The sequence below is a fragment of the Acipenser ruthenus genome, chromosome 1, assembly GCF_902713425.1.
Source record: "Acipenser ruthenus chromosome 1, fAciRut3.2 maternal haplotype, whole genome shotgun sequence".
Taxonomy (NCBI): Eukaryota; Metazoa; Chordata; class Actinopteri; order Acipenseriformes; family Acipenseridae; genus Acipenser; species Acipenser ruthenus.
The window spans coordinates 6,989,146-7,013,832 of NC_081189.1; the positions used below are offsets into that span (position 1 = coordinate 6,989,146).

Sequence of the window (24,687 nt, forward strand, 5' to 3'; positions counted from 1 at the left end):
AATGGACACCAAGCAGTCAGATTCCAGTGTAACACCAGGTAGGACTATGGGAGCTCTCTTACTAAATGGACACCAAGCAGTCAGATTCCAGTGTAACACCAGGTAGGACTGTGGGAGCTCTCTTACTAAATGGACACCAAGCAGTCAGATTCCAGTGTAACACCAGGTAGGACTATGGGAGCTCTCTTACTCAGCGATTGCCTGGGAATGCTGGTTCATCTTCAGGTTGTACAGACCCCGCCTCAGCCAAGCCCACTTTGCTGTCCCTGCACTTGCCTGCTCCGTCACTGTTCTCAGGATAGCCAGGGCAGACTCCTTCGAAAGAAAGAACCACAATGCAAGAATCAGTATAATTGTCATGCACCATATTTATTAACCCTTTCTGGCCTGTTTGTTGCCACCTCCTCTGCACCACGTACTGTTACAAGATCCTTTATAAACTCTTACTATGCTGCTGTCCTATAGGATATTGCTATATGAGGAGTGCCAAGTCGGGGATCTTTCTCCATGTCATATTTTCATGCTCTGAGTGCTACGTCTTTTACTTGTTCATTCTCCCTGATCTTTATCTCTATTTTTGACCTTGGGTAGTGTTGTCATTAATTCCTGAAATTTGCAAGGGGCCAATCATCCTGCAAAAAGAGCACAGTGCTCAGATTATCTTTTAAGAAAGAAGGTTGGCATTGCATTTTTGCAGGAAGCTCATTTGGTTTCAAGTGATGTTGCTCGTTTTTAAAATAAACATCATTACAAGGTAATTGCATAAGTATCCTGTAATATTTTGTGGTTTGTGAAGTCCACAGAGATCCAAAATATATTAATCTCGGACCACGCCCGTGTCATGCTCTTTCAATTTTTCATTCTTTTGGAAAGATCTACGACTCGGCTACACTTAGCCACTGCTAATACAATGGAATCATGGGATACTGCTGCCGATAAAGAGGAACAGTTTGAGTAACATCAAGTGCATATTATGGCATTTCCCCCTAGGATAACTTTCATTCAATTGAGGTATATTCTTTATTTGATATTTTAGTTTTAATCGTTTATTGTATCTTGTTGTAATATTATTGTTTTTGTCTTGCTATTATGTTGTATCTCTAAATTGTTTTTGTATTGTGTTTCAATAGCATACGACCTAGGTGAAATGTCGGTCCATTTTTCAACAGCAAATTAGCCATGTGTTTTCCCTGATGCTCTGTACTTTTATCCATAGAAGAATGTATTATCTATTGTTTAGTAGTACATTTATTTTTTTCTTGAGAAGGCCCAGTTCCTCATTTAAACATTACTGTTTAGTTTACAAAAAAAAACTAAAACATGGCAGCCTTATTGTTCCTGGTATTTTCTGAAGTAAACCCCTCACTCTCGTAGAGCCAGACTGCAGGTAAGCTTTACTGTTCCTGGTATTTTCAGAAGTAAACCCCTCACTCTCATAGAGCCAGACTGCAGGTAAGCTTTACTGTTCCTGGTATTTTCTGAAGTAAACCCCACACTCTCGTAGAGCCGGCTGCAGGTAAGCTTTACTGTTCCTGGTATTTTAGCAGTGTGGAGTAGTGGTTAGGGCTCTGGATTCTTGACCGGAGGGTCGTGGGTTCAATCCCAGGTGGGAGACACTGCTGCTGTACCCTTGAGCAAGGTACTTTACCTAGATTGCTCCAGTAAAAAAAAACCAACTGTATAAATGGGTAATTGTATGTAAAAATAATGTGATATCTTGTAACAACTGTAAGTCGCCCTGGATAAGGGCGTCGGCTAAGAAAATAAATAATAATAATAATAATAATTTTCTGAAGTAAACCCCTCACTCTCGTAGAGCCGGCTGCAGGTAAGCCATACTGTTCCTGGTATTTTCTGAAGTAAACGCCTCACTCCCTTAGAGCCGGACTGCAGGTATAATTACCATGTCTCCCAGTTCCATGCTGAGATCTACGGCCGCGGCTCCAGACTCTGCATCATTCCTGTCCAGGTCAAAGGCTTTCTTGTAGCAGCCTCGGGCTCGGCCCTTGTCCTGGACAATGTCTCTATAGTAGTGACCCAGGTAGCGGAACACTGCCCCTAGGTACGCATCCAGCTTGGCTGCCTGAAAAACAAAAGGACCAGTGTTCTGTTTTTTATTTTAATGCTAACAAGGATTTTTTAAAAAGTCAGTATTTACGATTAGACAATAAAACAAAGTGAACCAAACAGGAACGAAGGTACGGGAATATCAGAATGATCTATCTAATTAACTAAGTCATTCTTCCTGTTGTTTATATTCACCCTTTTCTGTTTCAGTCATCACGTCCTAGAGACTTCTGAAACCCATGTTTAAAGAACCTCCGAGTACACTGGATCACCAGAGTGCCACTATCAACCTGTCCCAAAATAACACTCTCTCTAGCAGATGTAAGAAAAGCATCCGTAAGAAATACTAAGTAGAACAAGAGTGGTATGTCTTGGTGGTAGGGCAGCAGTGTGGAGTAGTGGTTAGGGCTCTGGACTCTGGACCGGAGGGTTGTGGGTTCAATCCCCAGTGGGGGACACTGCTGTTGTACCCTTGAGCAAGGTACTTTACCTAGATTGCTCCAGTAAAGACCCAACTGTATAAATGGGTAATTGTATGTAAAATAATGTGATATCTGTATAATGTGAAATAATGTATAATGTGATATCTTGTAACAATTGTAAGTCGCCCTGGATAAGGGCGTCTGCTAAGAAATATATAATAATAAGAAATATATAATAAGAAATATATAATAATAATAATGTTAATGGTAACTGATGTACCACAGGGATGTGATAACCGAAACAGAAAATGAAACAAAATTAATCTAAACAAGAACTCTTTATTTAGGATAACTCTTTTCACACCCATACCAAGTTTCTCTTTAGAAGAACCTTTAAGTGTGTAAATCTTAGTCCAATAAAAGCAATCATGTTGTTTATGTACAATTATGCTAAACACAGGATACACCAGCACTGGTGAAACGTACATTACAATCTGTCAGCAGTGGTTACCACAAGTAACAGACTGTATAAAACGAATCCAGGAAATCAATGCACTAGTTTAAATAGTGATTATTTTGACAATTACGTGGCAGTAAACTCAGAGGAAACCTAGCATAACAGTTTACTTCACTGGCGAGCCCTGCAAACACCTCTCTCTGGAGCAGTCAGTTACACAGTCTCACCTTGAGTAGATGGGTATGCGCTTTGGTCTTGTCTCTCCTGGTCTCTTCTCCCATGTGCCAGTAAACCAGTCCGAGGCAGTAGTAATACTCCCCCGAGGTAGGATTTGCTTCAATTGCTTTCTGGAAACTTCAGAGACAATAATGACTAAACTTTTAAATGTGTTTTGATTTATTTTAATTGTCTATCTTTGTGGGTTTTCACACTCCTGGGTTAAACACTACTGGGTAATTCCAAGTCAAGTGTTACCACTTTCAGGAAAATGATGGCAAACCCAGGCGGAGATGAAAGCATGCAAGGTGGCTGAGCTCTGTCCCAGTGGTTCAGAGAACATGCCCTCTAATAGTCTGGGGATTGGGAGACCAAATCACGCTTCCCTACCTCTGTTCTGCCCGGACATAGTCTTCCTGGGTGATGTGAATATGGCCCCTGAGAGCGTGTGCCTCTGGCTGATTTGGGTGGGAAGACAGAAGATCAGTGGCCACCTGCAATGTAGATCATTATACGTTAGTGCATTCACGTATCATAGTGGTGATAAGCAATTACGAGTAGTTCTCTCATTAAGCCACTTTGGTATATGGCAGTGGAGTGTTAATTAGGGACATAGCCCTGGTGTTCTGTGGAGGCTCAACTGGAGATCAGAATCCAAGGTGGTCTAATGATGTTCCATAAGCCATGCTGCTATGCATTCTACACAAATGTGATAGACACGAATAACTTACCTGGAGTGCTTGGTCAATCAGCCCCCTCTGTAAATAAACACTGCCCTTTAAAGCAAGCAGCTCAGGGTCATCATCTGTGTCCGACAGCTGGAAAACATTGAAACAGGAAAAGACCATGTAAAAAGCGCATACGATACTAAATAAAACAGTTATTTGGAATAACAATAGATACCTGTCTTCTAAGCAAAGGATACAGCGAGTCTATGCAGTGACACAAAATCATATCCTTAGATCTGGCATAATTGTTTGGTTCTACTTTGGATCAAGTTTGTCCACTATTGACCCTTCCGTACATTGATGCTGGTAGAGAACCAACAACCTCACTGCTTTCACCTTGTCTCACTCTCAGGGGTATTTATATTACTAAGCATCAACACCATCAAGTGCACCGCTATGCACTGCCAGCAAAAAGGAAACTTGAGTCACAGCAGCAGATCATTTTATGCCTCTGGCTCACATTTCTATAAAGACACTCTGGGGTGATGGATCCATATGTTGTATATGTCCATGGCAGGCAACTAAAACTAAAACCAAATAAACATATATTTGAACAACTGTAATAAAGGACAAAGAACAACCACAAAATGGTCAGGGGCAGTTTAAAAAAAATAAAAAATTCATTTGAATCAACTTGCTTATGTTCTATTTATAATATTTTAAATAATCTACTGGTATCCAAAGCAAATGCCAGACTGGAGACACTTTTCCGAAATAAATGAATACTGACCTAGATAACTGGCCTTGTCTTTGGAATGGAATGCCACAACAGTTAATGATATAGTCAGGTATAATGTCCAAGACTCGTACCAGCTTCATATTTCAGAGGTTATGGATTTCCAGGACACGTGGGAATCCTAAACTCTACCTGGTCAAGGGTGTCCATTGCCTCCTCGGCACAACTGGCTCCACTGCTTCCCACTAACGCTTTGGTTTTCAATCTGAGAAGCAGTTTTGTCCACTGGACCTCTCCTTCACTGAGTTTCAGAGCTGTGGGGAAAAAAACAGAGCTTCAGCTTCATGAATAGGAATTCTTAGGAATATTTAGTTTATACCAATAGGATCACATTGCAAGACCCTCCCCAAAACTTGATTATCTCAAATGTGTGAAGACCTAAATGAACCAGCAGCTTCAGGACCCATCAAAGGCTTTAGACATAGTGATCAAAGTGAATACTCAAAATAAATAAACCTGCAGCCTTTGTGTTTAATACAGTTCAGCTTTATACAGCATCAACTGGCTAGTAGATACTGTCAGAACTAAAACTTTTAAGTTCAACCAAGTTGTCTACCTTAAAAACTCTGGATTTGGATCTAAACTAACACTGAAATCTCAAAGTCTAAAGCCTATTGAGATCAACTCTAACATAACAACAAGCTTCTTGTTTAGTTCTATGTGCAGAGTATATTTTACTCCATTGCTTTACAGAAAAATGGACAGATTAATTGGTAAAAATAGATACATTACCTTTCTTACACGAAACAATGCACTCTTCATAGCTGTGCATTTTCAGCTGTGTCTGTGCCAAGTGATACCAGGCTTGTATACTGGAACCTGTTTGCTTAAGTCCTGGTAAAAAAGAACAAGAAACATGTACAAGCTTTTTCATGGGTAACACACAGACAGAACTAGCTTAACTTTTAGTCAGTGCCTATCTGAGATGGCAGATTGTATTTAATTATATCCTGATGTAACAATCACTGACGCTGTTATCTGCTCCGTTATTGAATCGTATTTTTTCATACTTGTACTTGCTAGAACCAAAGTCATTGTATTTTATCTTGCTCCTAATTGTATTATTACTTGTACTGTGATTCTTGAAATGTATTTTTGTTTACGACTGTAAGTCGCCCTGGATAAGGGCGTCTGCTAATAAATAAATAATAATAATAATAATTATACAATGCTGTTGGTTTTAGACCCTCACACTGCTCATCTGTCTGTGTTTGAAAGCCTGCTTATTATCATGTTATTTGGATGGCTCATAAATCAAATTGGATATTTATGTATAATCCTATATTTTCCCCATGAGACATGATGAAAGCTAGACATTATTCAAACCCCACATTTCTTCAGAACCATCGGCTCCAGCTAATTACCCTGAGTAAGGTTGTCCGCAGCCTCTTGGTATTTCTTGTCCTGAAAGGCTTTGATCCCCAGTCCGATGTGGCCCGGCCCGCTCACAGAGTCCATCTCCAGCAGCTTTGAGAAATACTGGACGGCTTCTCCACTGCAGCAGCCTGACCAAATTGAATATTTTGTTCAATTTACATTTGGTACCCTTTCAGTTTTACTGTACTGAACAAGGTTTCAAACGCCTTTTTTAATAGCATTAGCAGGATTATCACTGGCCACTTTGTTGTCATTGAAATATCTGAATATTCCATTAAAACTACAAAAATACACCTTCTACAGAATAAATAGGGGGCAGTGAAAAATAGTGCTGGTGCTAATAGGTAATAAAGCACAAGCATGCATTTTCTCTATGACAACAGGAGTAAGAGCATTGCACATAAGGCCAGTTTGGATAATATACGTGTTAGTACTGGTAACCAATGATTAACTATAGATTTATTTATCATAATGTAAATTAAACCTGAACAGTATGCATATATAGACTAATAAAAACAAAGGTGTCATGGCAGTTGTGACACAGTAATAACAATGGTAAAGGACCTTCGTCCCCCCCCATCCACATAAAAAGGCCACATATCCCTGAATTTTGTGCATTTGATCAATGTACACTAATTGGCTCCTGATGGCACAGGGGAAGAGAGAACATGAATTTCACTTGGCTTACAAATTGGACAGCAATTCTACAGAACCAGCTATTTTGTATATGAAAGTATGACTAACTGCAGATGTATACCAAATAAATGAATGTCTTTGCAGCTGTTTCATAATACTGTTCAAACAGTAACTCATCTTAGTTGCCAAGATACTGATGAACAGCGCTTTCTAAACAAATGATTTGCAGTATCACTTAGTGTATGTCAAGTTGTAGAAAGATCTCTAGCTTATGATCTACTGCATTGAAACCCTCTGCCATTGAACATGCTTTCCTGCTTCTTCTACTGAGCCCTACTGATGAAGTATTACTACAATTATTAGAAGAAAAATGATAAAAATAGCACAAACAAAATCGTAGTTGCATGCATAGATAGATATAGATAGATAAATAGATAGAGATAGACAGATAGATAGATAGATACACAAACACACGCACGAGTGTTAGTTTTATAATCCCTGCTACTTTCAGAAACATAAAATATTGGATACATGGGACTGTGGGACCCGTCAAGGTAAACAAAAGGTGCTTCTTTGATGCCAACATTTTGCCTGTTAGAACCCTGAGAAAGGTTGGATAAAGTGGGGCCATTTATTGGTGAAATAGTCAGGACAACCTGCCTCAATACTGGAAAAATGAAGCCGTCTTTTATTAAAACACCTACCTGTCTGTATAAAGTGCATACAGAGGACCTCTAGAGGAAACGTTAAAGCAGGATACAAAGACAGCATTGATTCACAAGCATCTTTCATCTTCACCTCTTCATGTGGCAGCTAGTTGAACAAAGGAAATGGTAAGGCACGCGACACTCCCCAAGCACGTGCAATCCAAACCCATCTGTGGAAGATCTTAAATGTAACTTAAAGCTTGGTGCCATTACCATCAATGACACTCTTTGCTCATCATTTACACCAAGTCTTTATGGAACATTCCTCTAGCTGCCTCCCAAGATCTTCCATGTTTATTTAAAAAAAAAAATGATCAGCTGTTCGGGTATGTAACTACTGTACTGCATCCTTAACATGGGAGCTAAAAGAGAGGCCCCTTCATCCAAGCTAGTCAGAGTTACATTTACCACTCAGGTCAGAACATTTCCCCAGGCACGGGAAATCTTTTGGTGCTTTTCTTGTATTTTATTTTTATACTTTAAAATGTGTAACTTTATTTAAAAAATGCCACACTTCTATCTACACTGCTGTATTTAAAATATCTCTCAGAACTACATTTCCCATCATCCTTCTGCTCACATGTGTAACAGATGGATTCACCAGTGAGCAGAAGGATGATGGGAAATGTAGTTCTGAGAGGTCCATGCGGGTACATGGGAAGTCATCTTGAGGAAGGGAATGCAATTTTAAAGTTTAAAAAAGTGGTCAAAATGTAAAAAAAAAAAAAAAAAAAAAAAAAACCATTTAAAACAACACACACCTTACGTAAACAGTTGTAGCAACACATGGGAACATGTAACACAATAAAATAAAAAGGTCCTTATGTACCCTTTAATGCCCCTTGAAACACCATAAAATGCACTAAATAAAAGTGTAGTGTACAATCCACACACACAAAAAAATAAAAAAATGTAAATAAGCTTCCTTATTTCCTTCAAAAATCAATCTCAGCTCTTATCAAACGGTACAGTGTGGAACAAAACATGTTAAAATAAGGCACAGTACATCAATGATTACTGCTAACAAACTTATCGGTATATAAACTAATAAACCATACTTTGTTCAAGCAACTCAACAGCAAGTGTCCTTGCATTTGATGATGTACAATAGCCTAAAAGAACAGACACAATTGCTGTTCTTATTGCATTATTCTGCACTCAAGAGCTTACAGATCATTGTTACTGTATATTGGCATGTAGTGTAGGGTCTGTTATGCAAATGCACTTTTAAGCATAGCACTCAGAAGAACAACGTCTTCATCTAATACAGCAATCAGAATAGATCTTCAGATTCTATTGATCCTTTCTTAGGAGGGCCAGTGTGTATAGAATTGTTATGTCACTACCATGTCACTGCGCAGGCTACAGATTGATGAGAGCTCTAGCATACAATGAATGCTGTGCGGCTCCTACTACAGCCGGATGACGGAGGCAGAAAGGTCAGCTTACTTTTGATAAACATTTAATGTATTCGGTGGAAAGCCTTTGATGGTCTTCTCCTGGAAGCTTGCCTGCAGAACTCATGGCATTTTCGAAAGCGGTGATCAACTGAAACCAACAAAAAGTTAAGATTGTTAATTAATACAACAACAAAAAAACATTTTCTTTTTATTGTGAACAAAAATAACACATCCCAGGGGGCATATTGTTCCATCTCTGATGAAATATTAATAGAGCCAGTGATTAATACATTTCTACTAGACAAAACCTGGTGTGATTTTGAAACTTTGAGGTTCTACTGTAGTTTATTCTGCTCTACGCTACTCAGAGACCCCCTACCGTCCTACCAGTAGACAGCAGGGTACTCACAAGCTGCTGTGTCTCATTGTCCTGATCCTCCTGGCTGTCTGCCAGCAGCTGGACCATCCGCTTCCACAGCTGGTGAAGCTCCTCATTCCCCGCCTCTTCCTGTTTTACTGAGATCAGTTTATAGCAGCTTCTTGCCACCTGTAAAAACAAAGGGCCTTTACCAGTCCCATGGCTTAAAGGACTTAAAGCTCCTAAAGCTAATATATTAATCAATGTATTATAACCATTCATATATTGAAATGCAGCTACACATACAGTAAGCATGTGACTCTTACGAGAAAAAACAGTTGGAAGTTTGGATGGAAATATTAAACTCCAGAAATAAAAGTGGGTAGAAAGTAAAGAACTAACATCCAGGTGTCTCCTGCCCTGGTGGTAAATGTAAAGTACTAACCTCCAGGTGTCTCCTCTCCTGGTGGAGAATGTAAAGTACTAACATCCAGGTGTCTCCTGCCCTGGTGGTAAATGTAAAGTACTAACCTCCAGGTGTCTCCTCTCCTGGTGGAGAATGTAAAGTACTGACATCCAGGTGTCTCCTGCCCTGGTGGTAAATGTAAAGTACTAACCTCCAGGTGTCTCCTCTCCTGGTGGTAAATGTAAAGTACTAACATCCAAGTGTCTTCTCTCCTGGTGGTAAATGTATGGTACTAACCTCCAGGTGTCTCCTCTCCTGGTGGTAAATGTAAAGTACTAAGCTCCAGGTGTCTCCTCTCCTGGTGGAAAATGTAAAGTACTAACCTCCAGGTGTCTCCTCTCCTGGTGGAGAATGTAAAGTACTAACCTCCAGGTGTCTCCTCTCCTGGTGGTAAATGTAAAGTACTAACCTCCAGGTGTCTCCTGCCCTAGTGGAGAATGTAAAGTACTAACCTCCAGGTGTCTCCTCTCCTGGTGGTAAATGTAAAGTACTAACCTCCAGGTGTCTCCTCTCCTGGTGGTAAATGTAAAGTACTAACCTCCAGGTGTCTCCTGCCCTAGTGGAGAATGTAAAGTACTAACCTCCAGGTGTCTCCTCTCCTGGTGGTAAATGTAAAGTACTAACCTCCAGGTGTCTCCTCTCCTGGTGGAGAATGTAAAGTACTAACCTCCAGGTGTCTCCTCTCCTGGTGGTAAATGTAAAGTACTAACCTCCAGGTGTCTCCTCTCCTGGTGGTAAATGTAAAGTACTAACCTCCAGGTGTCTCCTCTCCTGGTGGTAAATGTAAAGTACTAACCTCCAGGTGTCTCCTCTCCTGGTGGTAAATGTAAAGTACTAACCTCCAGGTGTCTCCTCTCCTGGTGGTAAATGTCCACCAGTTTCCTGCACACCTCGTACCACTTTTCCCTGTCGGAACTGAAAGCACATAAAAAAACCACAAGAAAAGGATCATGCAATCGTGTGTTACTACCAGTGTTACACCTTTACAACATACTGTAGATTTTATGTATTTTATAACTCTTTCAACACAGAGTAACTTTTTAGAAAGACTAGACTAGGATAACCTAATTACATTAAGTAGCTTGCACTGAAAAAAATGGGCAATAATATGCATAATAAAAATGGGCAATGATATGTATAATAATATAGATTAATTTACAAATCTGCTGTTTTGAATGGAGTTATTATTCTACTTGTGCAGTTTGCTCAAGAGTTGGAACACCATGGGGATAAACGACCCTCTCATTGCATCCACTGACTGATACACCTAGTACTGAGGCAGAGGGAGAGGGAGGTTGGGAGCTGTGTGAGTGAGTGTGACAGATTTCTTTTATTAACATAGTTTTTAGTTGGTTGTCATGTTTTAATTTCTGACTATGTTCATGAATACCCAAGGAACACTTTTCTAATTTTATAACTACAAGTTTTATACTTTTTAGCAATATTTCTGCATTTGTGAACTATAAAAGAAAACTGTTTGTTGGACTGTGCTTGAGACTTAATTATTTTAATCTGCAAGGCTGTCGATCTTGATCTGGTACGGATTACCTACCTGGATATAGGTGTTGATAGAGTAAATACACCTGTCAAAGACCATGTTGGTGAAGCCCTTTGAACCATTGCTTCACTGATGCCAGTCACATGAAGTGCTTCATGCTCTTTAGTGCCATCTAATGGTAGACCTGCACTATCTTCTGAAATGTTAGTTCAGTACCGTAAATGGTAAGGCATCTTCAACTTTTTGGAGTGATTCATAATACATTGGTAGTAATTGAAAGTAAAATGAATATATATATATATATAAAGTATACTGCTGGATTTGAACCAGCATGTGGACCAAGCTTTGTGCTAACATGCAACGCGCTACAACTCAGCCATTAAAGCAGTCATGCTACAAGGTTCCCAATAAGTTTGTTTTTTCCTTTCGTGCATTTGCACATCAAGCCATTCATATAACACTGCACAACTTTCAAAAGCGAACAACGTCACTTTCGGTTATTGTATTTATTTGGAGTTAATTATAATTAAGATGTGTTTCCACGCTATGCAAGCTTACAAAATATTTTAAGTTGTCCAAGCATGTAATTAATGGCACTGCATTGTTAAAAAATAAAGCTCTGTAGATGTTTGCAGATGTCACTGTGCTTTATTATAGCTCTGATAACACTGATGATTTAGTTAAGACCCTTCTTTACAGAACTTCAAGACTGGTTTGACAAAAAACGGGTGTAAAATAGCAGTTCACAGTTTAATATTGTCACTTGTAATAGCATTCGCTTGGAGAGCGTTAACAGTTTTAAATACTCAGGTGTGTATTGCTACAAGTCTTACATTTGAAAAACCCATTAATGTTGGATATAGCAAAATTGGAGCAAAACTTGGATGGTCAGCGTCATTGTTTAAGTTTTAATACAAGACTTCGACTATCTAAACAAATCCTGTTTCCAACCCTGGATCATGGCGAGGTGATATACAAAAATAAAAAACACAATACAATGTTCAACAAGATTTTCAGATTGATAGTTCAGTGTGTTCCGTCAGAACATCATTGCAGTCTGTACACCAGGTTAAACTTGTCACCTGAGACTAGACGGAGTTTTCACTGGAACCAGATCCTTTTCAAAAGGGTGAATAATTAACTGCCTGTCTAACTAAATAGTCTGTTCTGGGATGTTTAGTTGTGTTTATTCTTTATTTTGGCGATACTAAATATTTCAGCATACCAACAGTGAGAAGTACTATTGGAAGGAAAGTGTTGGCTTTGGCAGCCCCCTCAGACTGGATTACAACTTACAATTGTTACAAGATATCACATTATTTTTACATATAATTACATTATTTTTTACACATTATTTTTACATACAATTACCCATTTATACAGTTGGGTTTTTACTGGAGCAATCTAGGTAAAGTACGTTGCTCAAGGGTACAGCAGCAGTGTCCCCCACCTAGGATTGAACCTACGACCCTCCGGTCAAGAGTCCAGAGCCCTAACCACTACTCCATACCGCTGCCCCACACTGATTACAATAACACATGGAGTGTAAATGCTTACTGTATGCTTGTATGTAACTGAAACTCGCTCCTGCTTTTCTCCTTTGTAAACGAGCTGATTGTAGCTCATATGGCTTTTCCAGCGGATACCATTTGAAATAAATCAATAAATAAATAAATTGAATGTTGTTTTATTCTGCTCCTAGCAGCTTGCTCTTTACGGTGCCTAAGCTAGCAGGAACCCCATTTGTATAGTAGTAGTGTAGCAGTAGGAGTCATTCCAGTTCACTATGAGATTTAAAAGCGATTTTAAATACATTTGCTTTCACACATTGACACCCCAGCAAAGCGACAAACCTTAATTGTATTACCAAGTACCTCAAGGGTGAACAGCGATTATTTTCCATAACATGCTGGCTTTGCAGAAAAGCACTAAAACAACAAGTAAATTCAGAGATCTCACCGTTCATACAGGTCCAGCAGTTTCTGGTACACACTGGGTAGCTCTTCCTTGAATCCTGGTAGGTTGTTTTTTTCATACAGGTTGGTCAAACCCTAAGGGAAGCATGGATTCTTAAATCATATAAATAGTACAGTAACAGGTAAATAGCAGTTTTGTTTTTTGCGAATACAGACTCAAATGCAACTATGAGATTTCCATTATATGAGAGTAGGTGTTAAAACTTCATGCTGATATTGGACTCCACTCTCGCCAAGATAAGCACCAACTAAGAGATAGCTTCTTTTACAGTAAACTAATGTGATCCATCTGTGTTTCCTTCCATCTGATGATGTAGATATCCTTCTGCCTGGTGTTGATGGCTGAAGTGTAATGCTGGCTCCAGGGATAAGCCTATTTTGCCTCCCTGGCGCATCAGCATACACAACGGCTGCAATTCTGGCTCCAGGGATCAACCACAGTGCGGACTCCCTAGCGCATCAGCATGACAACCGTCTGGACTGAGCTGAGCAGGGTACTTCTCTGGAGTCTTCAAGTGGGCACCTTCCATCCTTGGTGTTTCGTCGACTAGTCCACAACACCTTAAGAGGGTGAGACAGTGATTCTGGAGTCCCAGCATCACCCCCCTCCGTTCCCCACTCAGCTAAGCCCGCTTTACTTACCTTCCTTTACATCGACGTTGTTTTCTTTCTACTGTGCTTGAGGTCCACAACCAGAATCTTTTCGTCTCAACCAGATCCAGTTGCTGCTCCTCTCTGCTGCTTCAGATAAGTTCTTCACTATGAGTCGCAACTCTTGACCACTGTATCCGATGTCTCAGAGAAACCAGGTTGTGGAGTGTGCCACAAATCCTCAACAACCCACCTCCACTGGGTAAACCTGGACTCTCCATCCTCGCTGCTCTGCTTCAGCAGCTAGTTGAGCATACCGAAGTTTCTTCCTTTCATACGCATCATCCACAGCAACCTTCCATGGCACTGTTAACTCTACCAGGTGAACAAGGCGTGCTGATCCTGACCACAAGACAATATCAGGTTGAAGGTTAGTGGTGGCAATAAAATAAGCCATTGTCCAACATCTGCCAGCATTTTCCAGTCTCTAGCAGCCTCCAGTTGTCCTAGACGAGTTTTGGTTTTAATACCTTTACTTGGTGGTTGCTCCCCTGGACGGAGGAATGTTGTTCTTCATGTGTCATATATTGCTGGCATTGGTGGCAACCTGTTGGTCATGCTGCACTTGTCTTCCAATGCCAAGGCCAAACATCACAGCACCTGGTCATGACGCCAAGTAAACTGTCCTTGGCTAAGATCCACCTTACATCCTGTCAAAATGTGTCTTAAATGTAGCTGTCGATAAACACAAAGGATACCGCGGATCCTCTCCTACCCATAGATTAAGGTTCTGTGGTGATGGGAGAACTTAATATGTTGACCTGATGAGGAAACTGATCCTGCTGTTCCATTGTCCATAGATCTCGCCAGCCGATCTTGCGTTGTTCCACATTCTCCCTGCTTGGCCTGGGAAACTGCCTTTATGCACCTCATCATCTCCTCCTGCTTTTGCACCTCGTTGACTACCAGCTTCCTCCGTTGAGCTGGGGCTGCTTTGTGCAATGTAGGAGGAGCTGAACTGAGACCAAGGCCTCCTCTTCCATGCTGTACTTGCCCCATGACATCAGAGTGTGCAAAAATGAGATAATTTTGTTTACATATTTCATACGATTATAAGATAACTAATCTTAACACTAGCTTGAGGAACAATAATTATCTTTGTAAGAAGTTATTTAGACTATGTCTTCATTTATTGTGCATTACATTTAGCCGTAAACAGTTATATAGCACAGCAATCTTGTTTTGGAAAAATGAAAAACAAAGTCATCATTATCCAACCTTTGCCGCTGCTAGGAAACAGGAAAAAAAACATCCACCTGAAGAAGGTTGAGTGGATGAGTGGAAAACAGACTTACTACACAACATGGTGCTTGTTTTGAATGACTCATATCCTGGGAGCTCCAGAATGGAGTGAAATGTTGTTTGCTTGTTTTTTTGTTGCTCACTTTCACTAAAACAGAAGGTGGCATGTATTTGCTTGTACCCACTTGACACTCATACTGCAAGAACATTGAGATATTTCCTTAAAAATGTTTTTTTTTTTTTTTTAAACTACCAAGTTTTCTAGCCTCCATTTTCACTTTGGTGAAGCCCATTTAAAGCAGTACAACACTGTCAATTCCCTCCTTGTTGTGAGCTACCAAGCAGTACAGCAGTACCGACAGCTTAACTAAACTATCCCCTACTTCCTTAACAGTATATAATTGAATGTCTGCTTGATGTTTCGGTATTTCTTTCAACATTTTAATCTGAAGAGTGAACATTCTGTGCGCGCGCGGGTGTGCGTGTGCACTTGCACTCACCTGCCATGCCAGTAGCTGCTCTGGCTCCAGCTCCACAGCCTTCCTGTATGCAGCCTGTGCCTGATCAGGCTGCTCAAGCTCGGACGCAGCCACTCCGATAAACACCCAGGCATTGTAGTTATTCTTCTCAAGCTTCAGAACAGCCTGAAATAAATCAAGAAATATTTCACCAAGAAGTTCATGGCCAGAAGGACAGAGTTGATTGCTTGATCTATACCGTTCAAATCACTGGCGGTGTCAGATTTGGGCCAAATTTAAACATACATATTAGCCTTAGAAAATCCTCATAATCAAATAATTTATGTGTTAAGTACTTACATTCTTTTGACTACACTTTATTCCCATTGCCAGGGATACATCCTCCACCGGGGAAATAATAATTAGGCAAACCAGAGAGATAAAAAGCTCAAGTGGGTCTAAATCAAGCATGCAGTGCTCGGTACATAATACAAGTCATCTCCTGCTGCAATAAGAAAGATATTAATTAAAAACTGAAGATAAAATACAAATCTAGCTAGAGAACTAAGAAGCAGAAGCACTTAACACTAGAACCGCCGAGATTTCGGACTACATACAACCGCCACACCTGCAAAATGCTCCATTTTAAAACGGCTTCGATATGAAAATGAAAATCAAACAAACAGTCGAATACAACTTAGTATTTTTATTTATGAACATCATGCATAACATTTTCAGAGCAGCACCGTATTTACATTGAAAATTAAACTTTTTTCTTATTTTTTTCAAAAAGAACGCAACTACATAAACTTGAAAAACTGTAATAAAATAAACTTTCCACAATAAACTTGTGCGTAAACAGGTGTAGAAAGCTGTGTGCGCACATACAATTATAAAACATAAATAGCTAGTTATAAAAATAGCATAAAACAAAAATATAACATAACTTATGCAACGCTACTCCACTACTCTGCTCGCTCCACTGGCTCCCGATCACCGCTCGCATCCAGTTCAAGACTCTTGTACTAGCCTACAGATGCCTTGACCAGACTGCACCCAGCTACCTCCAGACCCTCATCTCTCCCTACACCCCCACTCGACCTCTCCGCTCCGTCTGCACTAGAAGACTGGCTCTACCTCCACTACGCTCCCCTGCCTCCAGAGCCCGCTCCTTCTCCACCCTTGCTCCGCAGTGGTGGAATGACCTTCCTACAGATGTCAGGACTGCCCAGTCCCTGACCACATTCCGGCGCCTCCTTAAGACTCACCTCTTCAAACAGCACCTGTAGAACTCCTCTGTTTGTATCCTGGGACACTATCACCCTTCATTTAAATGTGCTTTATTTTGCTCTTATCTGCCCCCTATTTTACTGCATTTAATCCTGTACTTCAGAATACTGTAATCTGCCAAGTGTTTAACCTGTAGTATTTTGTACTTAATCATATCCTGATGTAACTATCACTATTTAATCATATCCTGATGTAACTATCACTATTATCTGCTGTATTATTGAATTGTGGTTTGTCACACTTGAACAAAAGTTATTGTATTTATTGCTCTTATTGTATTACTTGTATTGTAACACTGGAAATGTATTTGCTTACGATTGTAAGTCGCCCTGGATAAGGGTGTCTGCTAAGAAAGAAATCAATAAATAAATAAAATAAACGTAATAGCACTTTGAGTGAAACAGCTTTCTAAGTACAATCTACGCAGAAACAGCGACAGTGTGCCTTTTTGGGAAACAGCTGCTCATCCACGGTGATGTTAGGTCCAGGCTAGCAGACAATGCTATTTGTGATGAAGCCGTCCCAAACCTCTGATGCCATGGCAAATTTGTTTGTAATAAGTCGGGCTGCTCTTCTTGTTCTCAAATCAAAATGTTTAAATCTCAGGATTTCCCAAAAGTGATTCTGTGACATTGTTTCCTTGAAGAAGGGAAGACCCCACTCTTGTGACCAGTAGCTCTCCACATACAGACGTGCTCAAATTTGATGGTACCCCTCCACAAAAAACGAAGAATGCACAATTTTCTCTGAAATAACTTGAAACTGACAAAAGTAATTGGCATCCACCATTGTTTATTCCATATTTAATAGAAATCAGACTTTGCTTTTGATTTTTTATTCAACATAATATTGTAAATAATAAAACAAATGAAAATGGCATGGACAAAAATGATGGGACCGCTAACCTAATAATTTGTTGCACAACCTTTAGAGGCAATCACTGCAATCAAACATTTTCTGTAGCTCTCAATGAGACTTCTGCACCTGTTAACAGGTAGTTTGGCCCACTCTTCCTGAGCAAACTGCTCCAGCTGTCTCAGGTTTGATGGTGCCTTCTCCAGACTGCAAGTTTCAGCTCTTTCCATAGATGTTCGATAGGATTCAGATCAGGACTCATAGAAGGTCACTTCAGAATAGTCCAATGTTTGTTCTTATCCATTCTTGTGTGCTTTTAGCTGTGTGTTTTGGGTCATTATCCTGTTGGAGGACCCATGACCTGCGACTGAGACAGAGCTTTCTGACACTGGGCAGTACGTTTCGCTCCAGAATGCCTTGATAGTCTTGAGATTTCATTGTGCCCTGCACAGATTCAAGGCACCCTGTGCCAGGCGCAGCAAAGCAGCCCCAAAACATAACCGAGCCTCCTCCATGTTTCACTGTAGGTATGGTGTTCTTTTCTTTGAAAGCTTCATTTTTTCGTCTGTGAACATAGAGCTGATGTGACTTGCCAAAAAGCTCCAGTTTTGACTCATCTGTCCAAAGGGCGTTCTCCCGGAAGAATTGTGGCTTGTCAATATGCATTTTAGCAAATTCCAGTCTGGCTTTTTTATGTTTTTCTGTCAAAAGTGGAGTCCTCCTGGGTCTTCTTCCATGGAGCCCACTTTCGCTCAAAAAGCGACGGATGGTGCGATCAGAAACTGACGTACCTTCACCTTGGAGTTCAGCTTGTATCTCTTTGGCAGTTATCCTTGGTTCTTTTTCTACCATTCGCACTATCCTTCTGTTCAATCTTGGGTCGATTTTCCTCTTGCGGCCGCGCCCAGGGAGGTTGGCTACAGTTCCATGGACCTTAAACTTCTTAATAATATTTGCAACTGTTGTCACAGGAACATCAAGCTGCTTGGAGATGGTCTTGTAGCCTTTACCTTTACCATGCTTGTCTATTATTTTCTTTCTGATCTCCTCAGACAACTCTCTCCTTTGCTTTCTCTGGTCCATGTTCAGTGTGGTGCACACAATGATACCAAACAGCACAGTGACTACTTTTCTCCATTTAAATAGGCTGAATGACTGATTACAAGATTGGAGACATGTGTTATACTAATTAAAGAAACTAATTAGTTTGAAATATCACTATAATCCAATTATTTATTATCTTTTCTAAGGGGTACCAACAAATGTGTCCAGGCCATTTTAGAATATCTTTGTAGAATAAGCAATAATTAATCTCTTTTCACAGCTTCTTTGCTTTATTCTATGACATACCAAAGGCATGCAAGTATACATGATAAAATAGGTTTTAATTTTGTCACTTTTCAGGAGGAATGAAGCATTATTTCAATGAGCTGTAAGGGTACCAACAAATTTGAGCACGTCTGTAAATGCTTTTGCCCGCATATACACCACGCACATAGAGGATTGCAATGAAAGTTTGTAATTCCTCCAAAGACAGTTCCCAGGGGTCAACATTCAGTACCCGCTGTGCCTCTGCCATGGTATACTGCTGAATGTGAAGCAGCAGTTGCATAGCGAACAACAACAGAAATGGGGTATCTATGTTTCGTTTTGCGTGCGGTGTTGGGCCTGAAGCTTCAGACAAAACATTTTCTGATGTGTGTTTTCTCAGCCTCATCACCAGGATTTATAATTTTCCAAACTGTCCCGTCTTTGCCCATCTCCTGCATTACGCTTGGAGAAGCTGATGCAACAGGTGTAGTTGTCCTTGGTGCTGGTGGTGCTGAAGCGGCAGATGCAGGAGGAGCTGCAGGGACAGCAGCTGTTTCTCCAGATCTGGATCTGGATTTGCCACGGCCACGACCTCTCCCTCTCCCCCTGGTCGGCATGTGTTGTGTTTGACCTGCAAGTAAATCCGGCTTGGTGTCTTCACTTTCACTGTTGGAACTGCTGGTTTCAACAACCCAGGATGCGCCGCTGTCGTTATCACTCGCCTACCATTAGAATCTCCTTCAGCCAAATCTTGTAACAGTTCAGGCACTTCTTCTGTATTCAGTAATCGTCTTTGAGCCATCATCTCAGTCAGTATACAGATAATAATGAATTGAAGTGCCCACAGCAGAGACTAATAAACACTAACACCAGCCAGCCTGTCGCCAGCCCTACACCTATTACAAAATAATTAGCATACATGACTGATCAAGGCATTGATCACAACATTCTCAAGATTGAATTACAAAAGACAGTTACAAACTTGCTGAGTTGATTCAGAGGACAGGCAGACGACAAAAAAGTAGCGTAGCTATATCACACTGTATTGTGATTTAATGTGTATATTTTGTGACAACTGCTAATAAAATTAATAATAATAATAATAATAAATGATGTGTAGAATGACTTTCATTAGTGTTTCAGCACTCGACACTCACCTCTTTCAAGCTGCTGCTCCTGCTCTACTTCCCTTCATCTCCTACCTTCTCAACACCTCTCTCCTTTCTGGTCTCTTTCCCTCTGCCTTCAAACAAGCTTCTATCACTCCCCTCCTCAAAAAACCTACCCTTGACCCTACCTCCCTCCAGAGCTACCGTCCTGTCTCCCTCCTACCCTTCCTCTCCAAAACCCTCGAGCGGGCTGTACACCGCCAGCTTTCCTGTCCAACCACTCTCTGCTCGACCCTCTCCAATCTGGCTTCCGCTCTGCTCACTCCACTGAAACTGCCCTCCTGTCTGTCACTAACTCACTAAACTCTGCCCAAGCTGCCTCTCTCTCCTCTGTCCTAATTCTCCTCGACCTCTCTGCTGCCTTTGACACTGTCGATCACTCTATTCTACTATCCTCTCTCACTGACCTGGGAATCTCTGGCACTGCTCTGGCCTGGTTCTCCTCCTACCTCTCCAACCGTACTTACCAGGTAACCTGGCATTGAACAACCTCCACACCTCACCCTCTCTCAACAGGAGTCCCCCAAGGGTCAGTCTTGGGTCCTCTCCTGTTCTCTCTCTACACCTGCTCCCTGGGCCCCCTCATCGCATCCTATGGTTTCTCATACCACTTCTATGCTGATGATGCTCAGATTTTCCTCTCCTTCCCCACCTCTGACTCCACCATCCCCTCCCGTATCTCTACCTGTCTGTCTGCTATGTCCTCCTGGATGCACTCGCATCACCTCAAGCTCAATCTCTCTAAATCTGACCTTTTCTTTCCCTCCTCCTCCTCCTCCTCCTCCTCTGACCTCTCTATCTCCATTCCTCTGGAATCTACCACACTCTCTCCCTCCTCCTCAGCTAAGAACCTCGGAGTCACCCTGGACCCCTGCCTCTCTTATTCCCAGCACATCTCCACTCTGGCACGCACTTGCCAATTCTTCCTGAGCAACATCCGAAGAATCCGACCCATCCTCAACCATATACGCCACCCAGCTCCTGGTCCAGGCCCTGGTACTCTCCTGCCTAGACTACAGCAACTCCCTCCTGGCTGGACTCCCTGCGTCCGCCACCCGTCCGCTCCAGCTCATCCAGAACTCTGCTGCTCGCCTGGTGTTCTCTCTGCCTCTCTTCTCCCACGCAACTCCACTGCTCAGCTCACTCCACTGGCTCCCGATCACCGCTCGCATCCAGTTCAAGACTCTTGTACTCGCCTACAGATGCCTTGACCAGACTGCACCCAGCTACCTCCAGACTCTCATCTCTCCCTATACCCCACTCGACCTCTCCGCTCCTCCTGCACTAGAAGACTGGCGTGTACCTCCTCTACACTCCCCTGCCTCCAGAGCCTGCTCCTTCTCCACCCTCAACCCCCCCAGGGGTGGAATGACCTTCCTACAGATGTCAGGACTGCCAGTCCCCTGACCACCTTCTGGTGCCTCCTAAAGACTCGCCTCTTCAGACAGCACCTGTAGAACTCCTCTTTTCCCTCTGGACACTTTATCACTCTTCCTTAATGCGCTTTACTTGCTCTTATCTGCTCCCTATTTTACTGCATTTAATCCTGTACTTTGAGTACTGTAATCTGTCACAAGTGTTATTTAATCTGTTGTATTTTGTATTTAATTTATATCCTGATGTAACTATCACTGACACTTATCTGCTCCTTTATTGAATCGTATTTTGTCATATACTTGTACTTGCAAGAACCGAAGTCATTGTATTTTATCTTGCTCTTAATTGTATTAATACTTGTACTGTGATTCTTGAAATGTATTTTTGTTTACGACTGTAAATCGCCCTGGATAAGGGCGTCTGCTAAGAAATAAATAATAATAATAATAATAATAATAATAATAATAATAATAATAATAATATATAATACGTTCTTTCACAATGACTTTGATTTTATTACAAAGCCCTGACTAAATTGTCAGCTATCTTGTATTGATTTCAATATGCCGCATAAACTGCGGGTCTGGCAGTTGAAGAAGCAAGTGCTTATAACATATTCATTTTTACGATTCTGCGGCTGAAACACTGTATGGTATTTAATTTAAATATTCAGTAACACTTAAGAACGGACATGCACGGGATAGTCACATACGCGGAGATATTTAAATCTGAATTGCAAAAGCCGTTCAAAAAGTGGCTATGGCGGTGCTAGTGTTAACACTGTTAACTGAAGCACACTTTCTAGCTGAGTCATACTACAGTCTTGCAAACACTAGGAGACTGTTGTGCGACGCGCCCAGACAAACAGTTAATGACTAGAAATCACCCTCAGCACTGTCACTGACATCCCTTTCTACTGTTAATCAAGAACATATGAAATAGCTTTTATGAGTTACTGCATGGAGGTTCCAGGTTCAATTCCAGCCACTGACGCACTGTGTGTGACCCCGAGCAAGTCACTTTAACTTCCTTGTGCTCCATCCTTTGGATGAGACATAAAACAGAGGTCCTATTGTAAGTGACTCTGCAGCAGCAGTTGTTGATGCATAGTTCACCCTCCTAGTTTCTGTAAGTCGCTTTGGATAAAAGCATCTGCTAGATTACTAAATAATAATAAACAGATTACATGCTACTGTTCAATATATGATGCACCACCCCAGTCATTCTACAGTCCTAGGGAATGGATAACATGTTGTGGGTAAGGTATGTCACCATAACATCTTTGTTTTGAATAAGATGCTATGGTGACCTATGCTGGAACGCCCAGACCAAGTTCCATCACACTTGCTTAAGCTGTTCTAAAGACAGAAAACTGTAACTGTTATATAAATGTATGCACTTACTTTGCAATGTTTCAAGGCTTCCTTGTATTCCTTGTTCTTTATGGCCTCCCTGGCGTTTTTCAAGATTGTCTTCACCTCTTTGTTAGACATGACTCCTGTGAACTAAGATGACAAATAATGATTAAGGCTGTATTTTTTTTATGGTTAATTTACCCACTGCTGCGTAATATTTAGTTCCCAGTGAAAATTCCCATTTCTGATTTTCTGGTTTGCCTTATTGATGCACTACCTGTTGCACTGCATTTAGGAATCTGGCAGTGGGTTTACTTTGCTTCCAGTATATAACTGAACACACTGCTGCTAGATTTCTTTAAAAGATCAGAAATATTTCTGCTGAAGATTGGTCTTTCCAGTACAAGAAGGGGACATTTCACGTTTCTATTGTTATTTTTACATTTATTTATATTTTAATTTTGCTTGATAATTCACTGATGGTGAAAATAGAATGTCTTTAAAAGGGGACATAAAAAAACGAAACAGTCTATAAATTTAACATTTACTGCTTTTCAGATAAGCATTTAAATAGTTAAGACACTTGTTGTACAAGCACATTCTGCAGCATCAGTCTCAAGCATCCTATTCTCCAGTTATCCTTTCACAATGTATGCACATGGGCTGTTAACCCAGTCAGCAAGCAGTTAGAATTGAAATGTCCGATTTGCATTGCATTCCTGTGCCACTGAGATAACGGGCATCACAGATTCTCAATGAACATCACAGTCAGTCTGCAAATGATTTGCACACAGAAATGGAATTCACTTGCCTATCACTTCGGCTTGGCGACTGCTGTTTGACCGGATTACATCTACACTTTACTCCGAGTTCGAGGGTTGTAGGGTGTGTTGTATTTATTACGATAGCTCTGCATGGACGTCTGGCAGTTCATAAACCTGGCAGGAAGAAGGCAGTTAATAAGTAGAAGTGTCTGCTCAGTCCCTTGGGGGTCTCTTCTTCTAGGTCCTTTTATTTGCTATTTTCTCCAAACTTTAACTCAATCCTGATCTCAAACTCTACAGAGCAGACACGACTCAATTAAATACAAGATGACAGGGCCCCATTTTGAATTAAGTGCAAAGAAATACAGTCTAAAGAAACTTTACTATATATACACATCAAAATACATTAAATATTACTTTAAGTCTTGTTTTTTTTTTTTTTTACTGGTAAATTTTGCACGCCTACTGGGCAGTGTTAATCGTGTTTATATCTGCAACGTTCGTAGGGATTTGTTTTCACTTTTTGCATATTAAGCGTGTGTTTTTCACTAACTCTACTATGCAGAATAAATGTTTTTTTTCTATGTGTAAATATAGGGACTTTCTTCCTATGCATCGGGACGCGGGACATTTGCTAGGAAATCGGGACTGTCCCGACCATATAGGGACTGTTGACATGCATGCCTTCGGTAGTAATATTTTGTATATTTCTGTAATCAAAATGTCGCTGTCTCTCTCCTCACCTCGGCCACAGGTATACCGATCACAGAATAACACATTCACGTAGTCCATGTCAGGTCAAACTAGTAAGTAGGCCTACTGAGAATAAATAGCGTATGTTTACAGTTTTCGTAGAACAGAAAAATTATCATTTCTGACACGTTCTTTCATTCATTGGCACATTCACTCAGACAGTATAGTTTCGTATTTTAAAAATATTAAATTGTGTCTAACAGTACCAATCTTACTGTCTGTTATGCACCACTAACCCAACAATATGTAACATTTTATTTCAAGCTGTCTTTCCCGTACACATTTTCGTTGAACTGAACTTGATCATTTACCTGCTCTGTTGTTGCCACAGCTCAATCCCATCAGGCTCCGGGGTAAGCACCCCGGTCATGTGACTTGAGAAACCAAGAGAGTTTCAAAAGTAAAAGGGTTTCAGGAC

General features: G+C 40.8%; 1 protein-coding gene across 4 annotated transcripts in view; it reads right to left on the bottom strand.

Moving 5' to 3' along the window:
- LOC131697518 (superkiller complex protein 3-like) overlaps positions 1 to 24,665 on the bottom strand; it is a 53,845-nt gene extending 29,180 nt beyond the window's left edge. Inside the window, exons 1-18 of one of the 4 annotated variants that reach the window (XM_058986996.1) lie at positions 24,581 to 24,659; positions 24,260 to 24,332; positions 23,564 to 23,690; positions 22,801 to 22,902; positions 15,438 to 15,581; positions 13,028 to 13,119; positions 10,410 to 10,485; positions 9,156 to 9,293; positions 8,796 to 8,894; positions 7,344 to 7,452; positions 5,991 to 6,131; positions 5,359 to 5,460; positions 4,759 to 4,880; positions 3,894 to 3,980; positions 3,553 to 3,656; positions 3,174 to 3,300; positions 1,904 to 2,083; positions 191 to 315 (exon numbers count right to left, since the gene is read on the bottom strand). In XM_058986996.1, coding sequence (XP_058842979.1) covers positions 191 to 315; positions 1,904 to 2,083; positions 3,174 to 3,300; positions 3,553 to 3,656; positions 3,894 to 3,980; positions 4,759 to 4,880; positions 5,359 to 5,460; positions 5,991 to 6,131; positions 7,344 to 7,452; positions 8,796 to 8,894; positions 9,156 to 9,293; positions 10,410 to 10,485; positions 13,028 to 13,119; positions 15,438 to 15,581; positions 22,801 to 22,890 — 1,736 coding nt within the window. In that variant the 5' untranslated portion in view covers positions 22,891 to 22,902; positions 23,564 to 23,690; positions 24,260 to 24,332; positions 24,581 to 24,659. Of the gene's footprint in view, positions 1 to 190; positions 316 to 1,903; positions 2,084 to 3,173; positions 3,301 to 3,552; positions 3,657 to 3,893; positions 3,981 to 4,758; positions 4,881 to 5,358; positions 5,461 to 5,990; positions 6,132 to 7,343; positions 7,453 to 8,795; positions 8,895 to 9,155; positions 9,294 to 9,721; positions 9,782 to 10,409; positions 10,486 to 13,027; positions 13,120 to 15,437; positions 15,582 to 22,800; positions 22,903 to 23,563; positions 23,691 to 24,259; positions 24,336 to 24,580 lie in introns of those variants that run through there. The other 3 variants (XM_058986924.1, XM_058986873.1, XM_058987065.1) reach the window with 3 other exon arrangements.
- Positions 24,666 to 24,687: the final 22 nt, after the last annotated feature.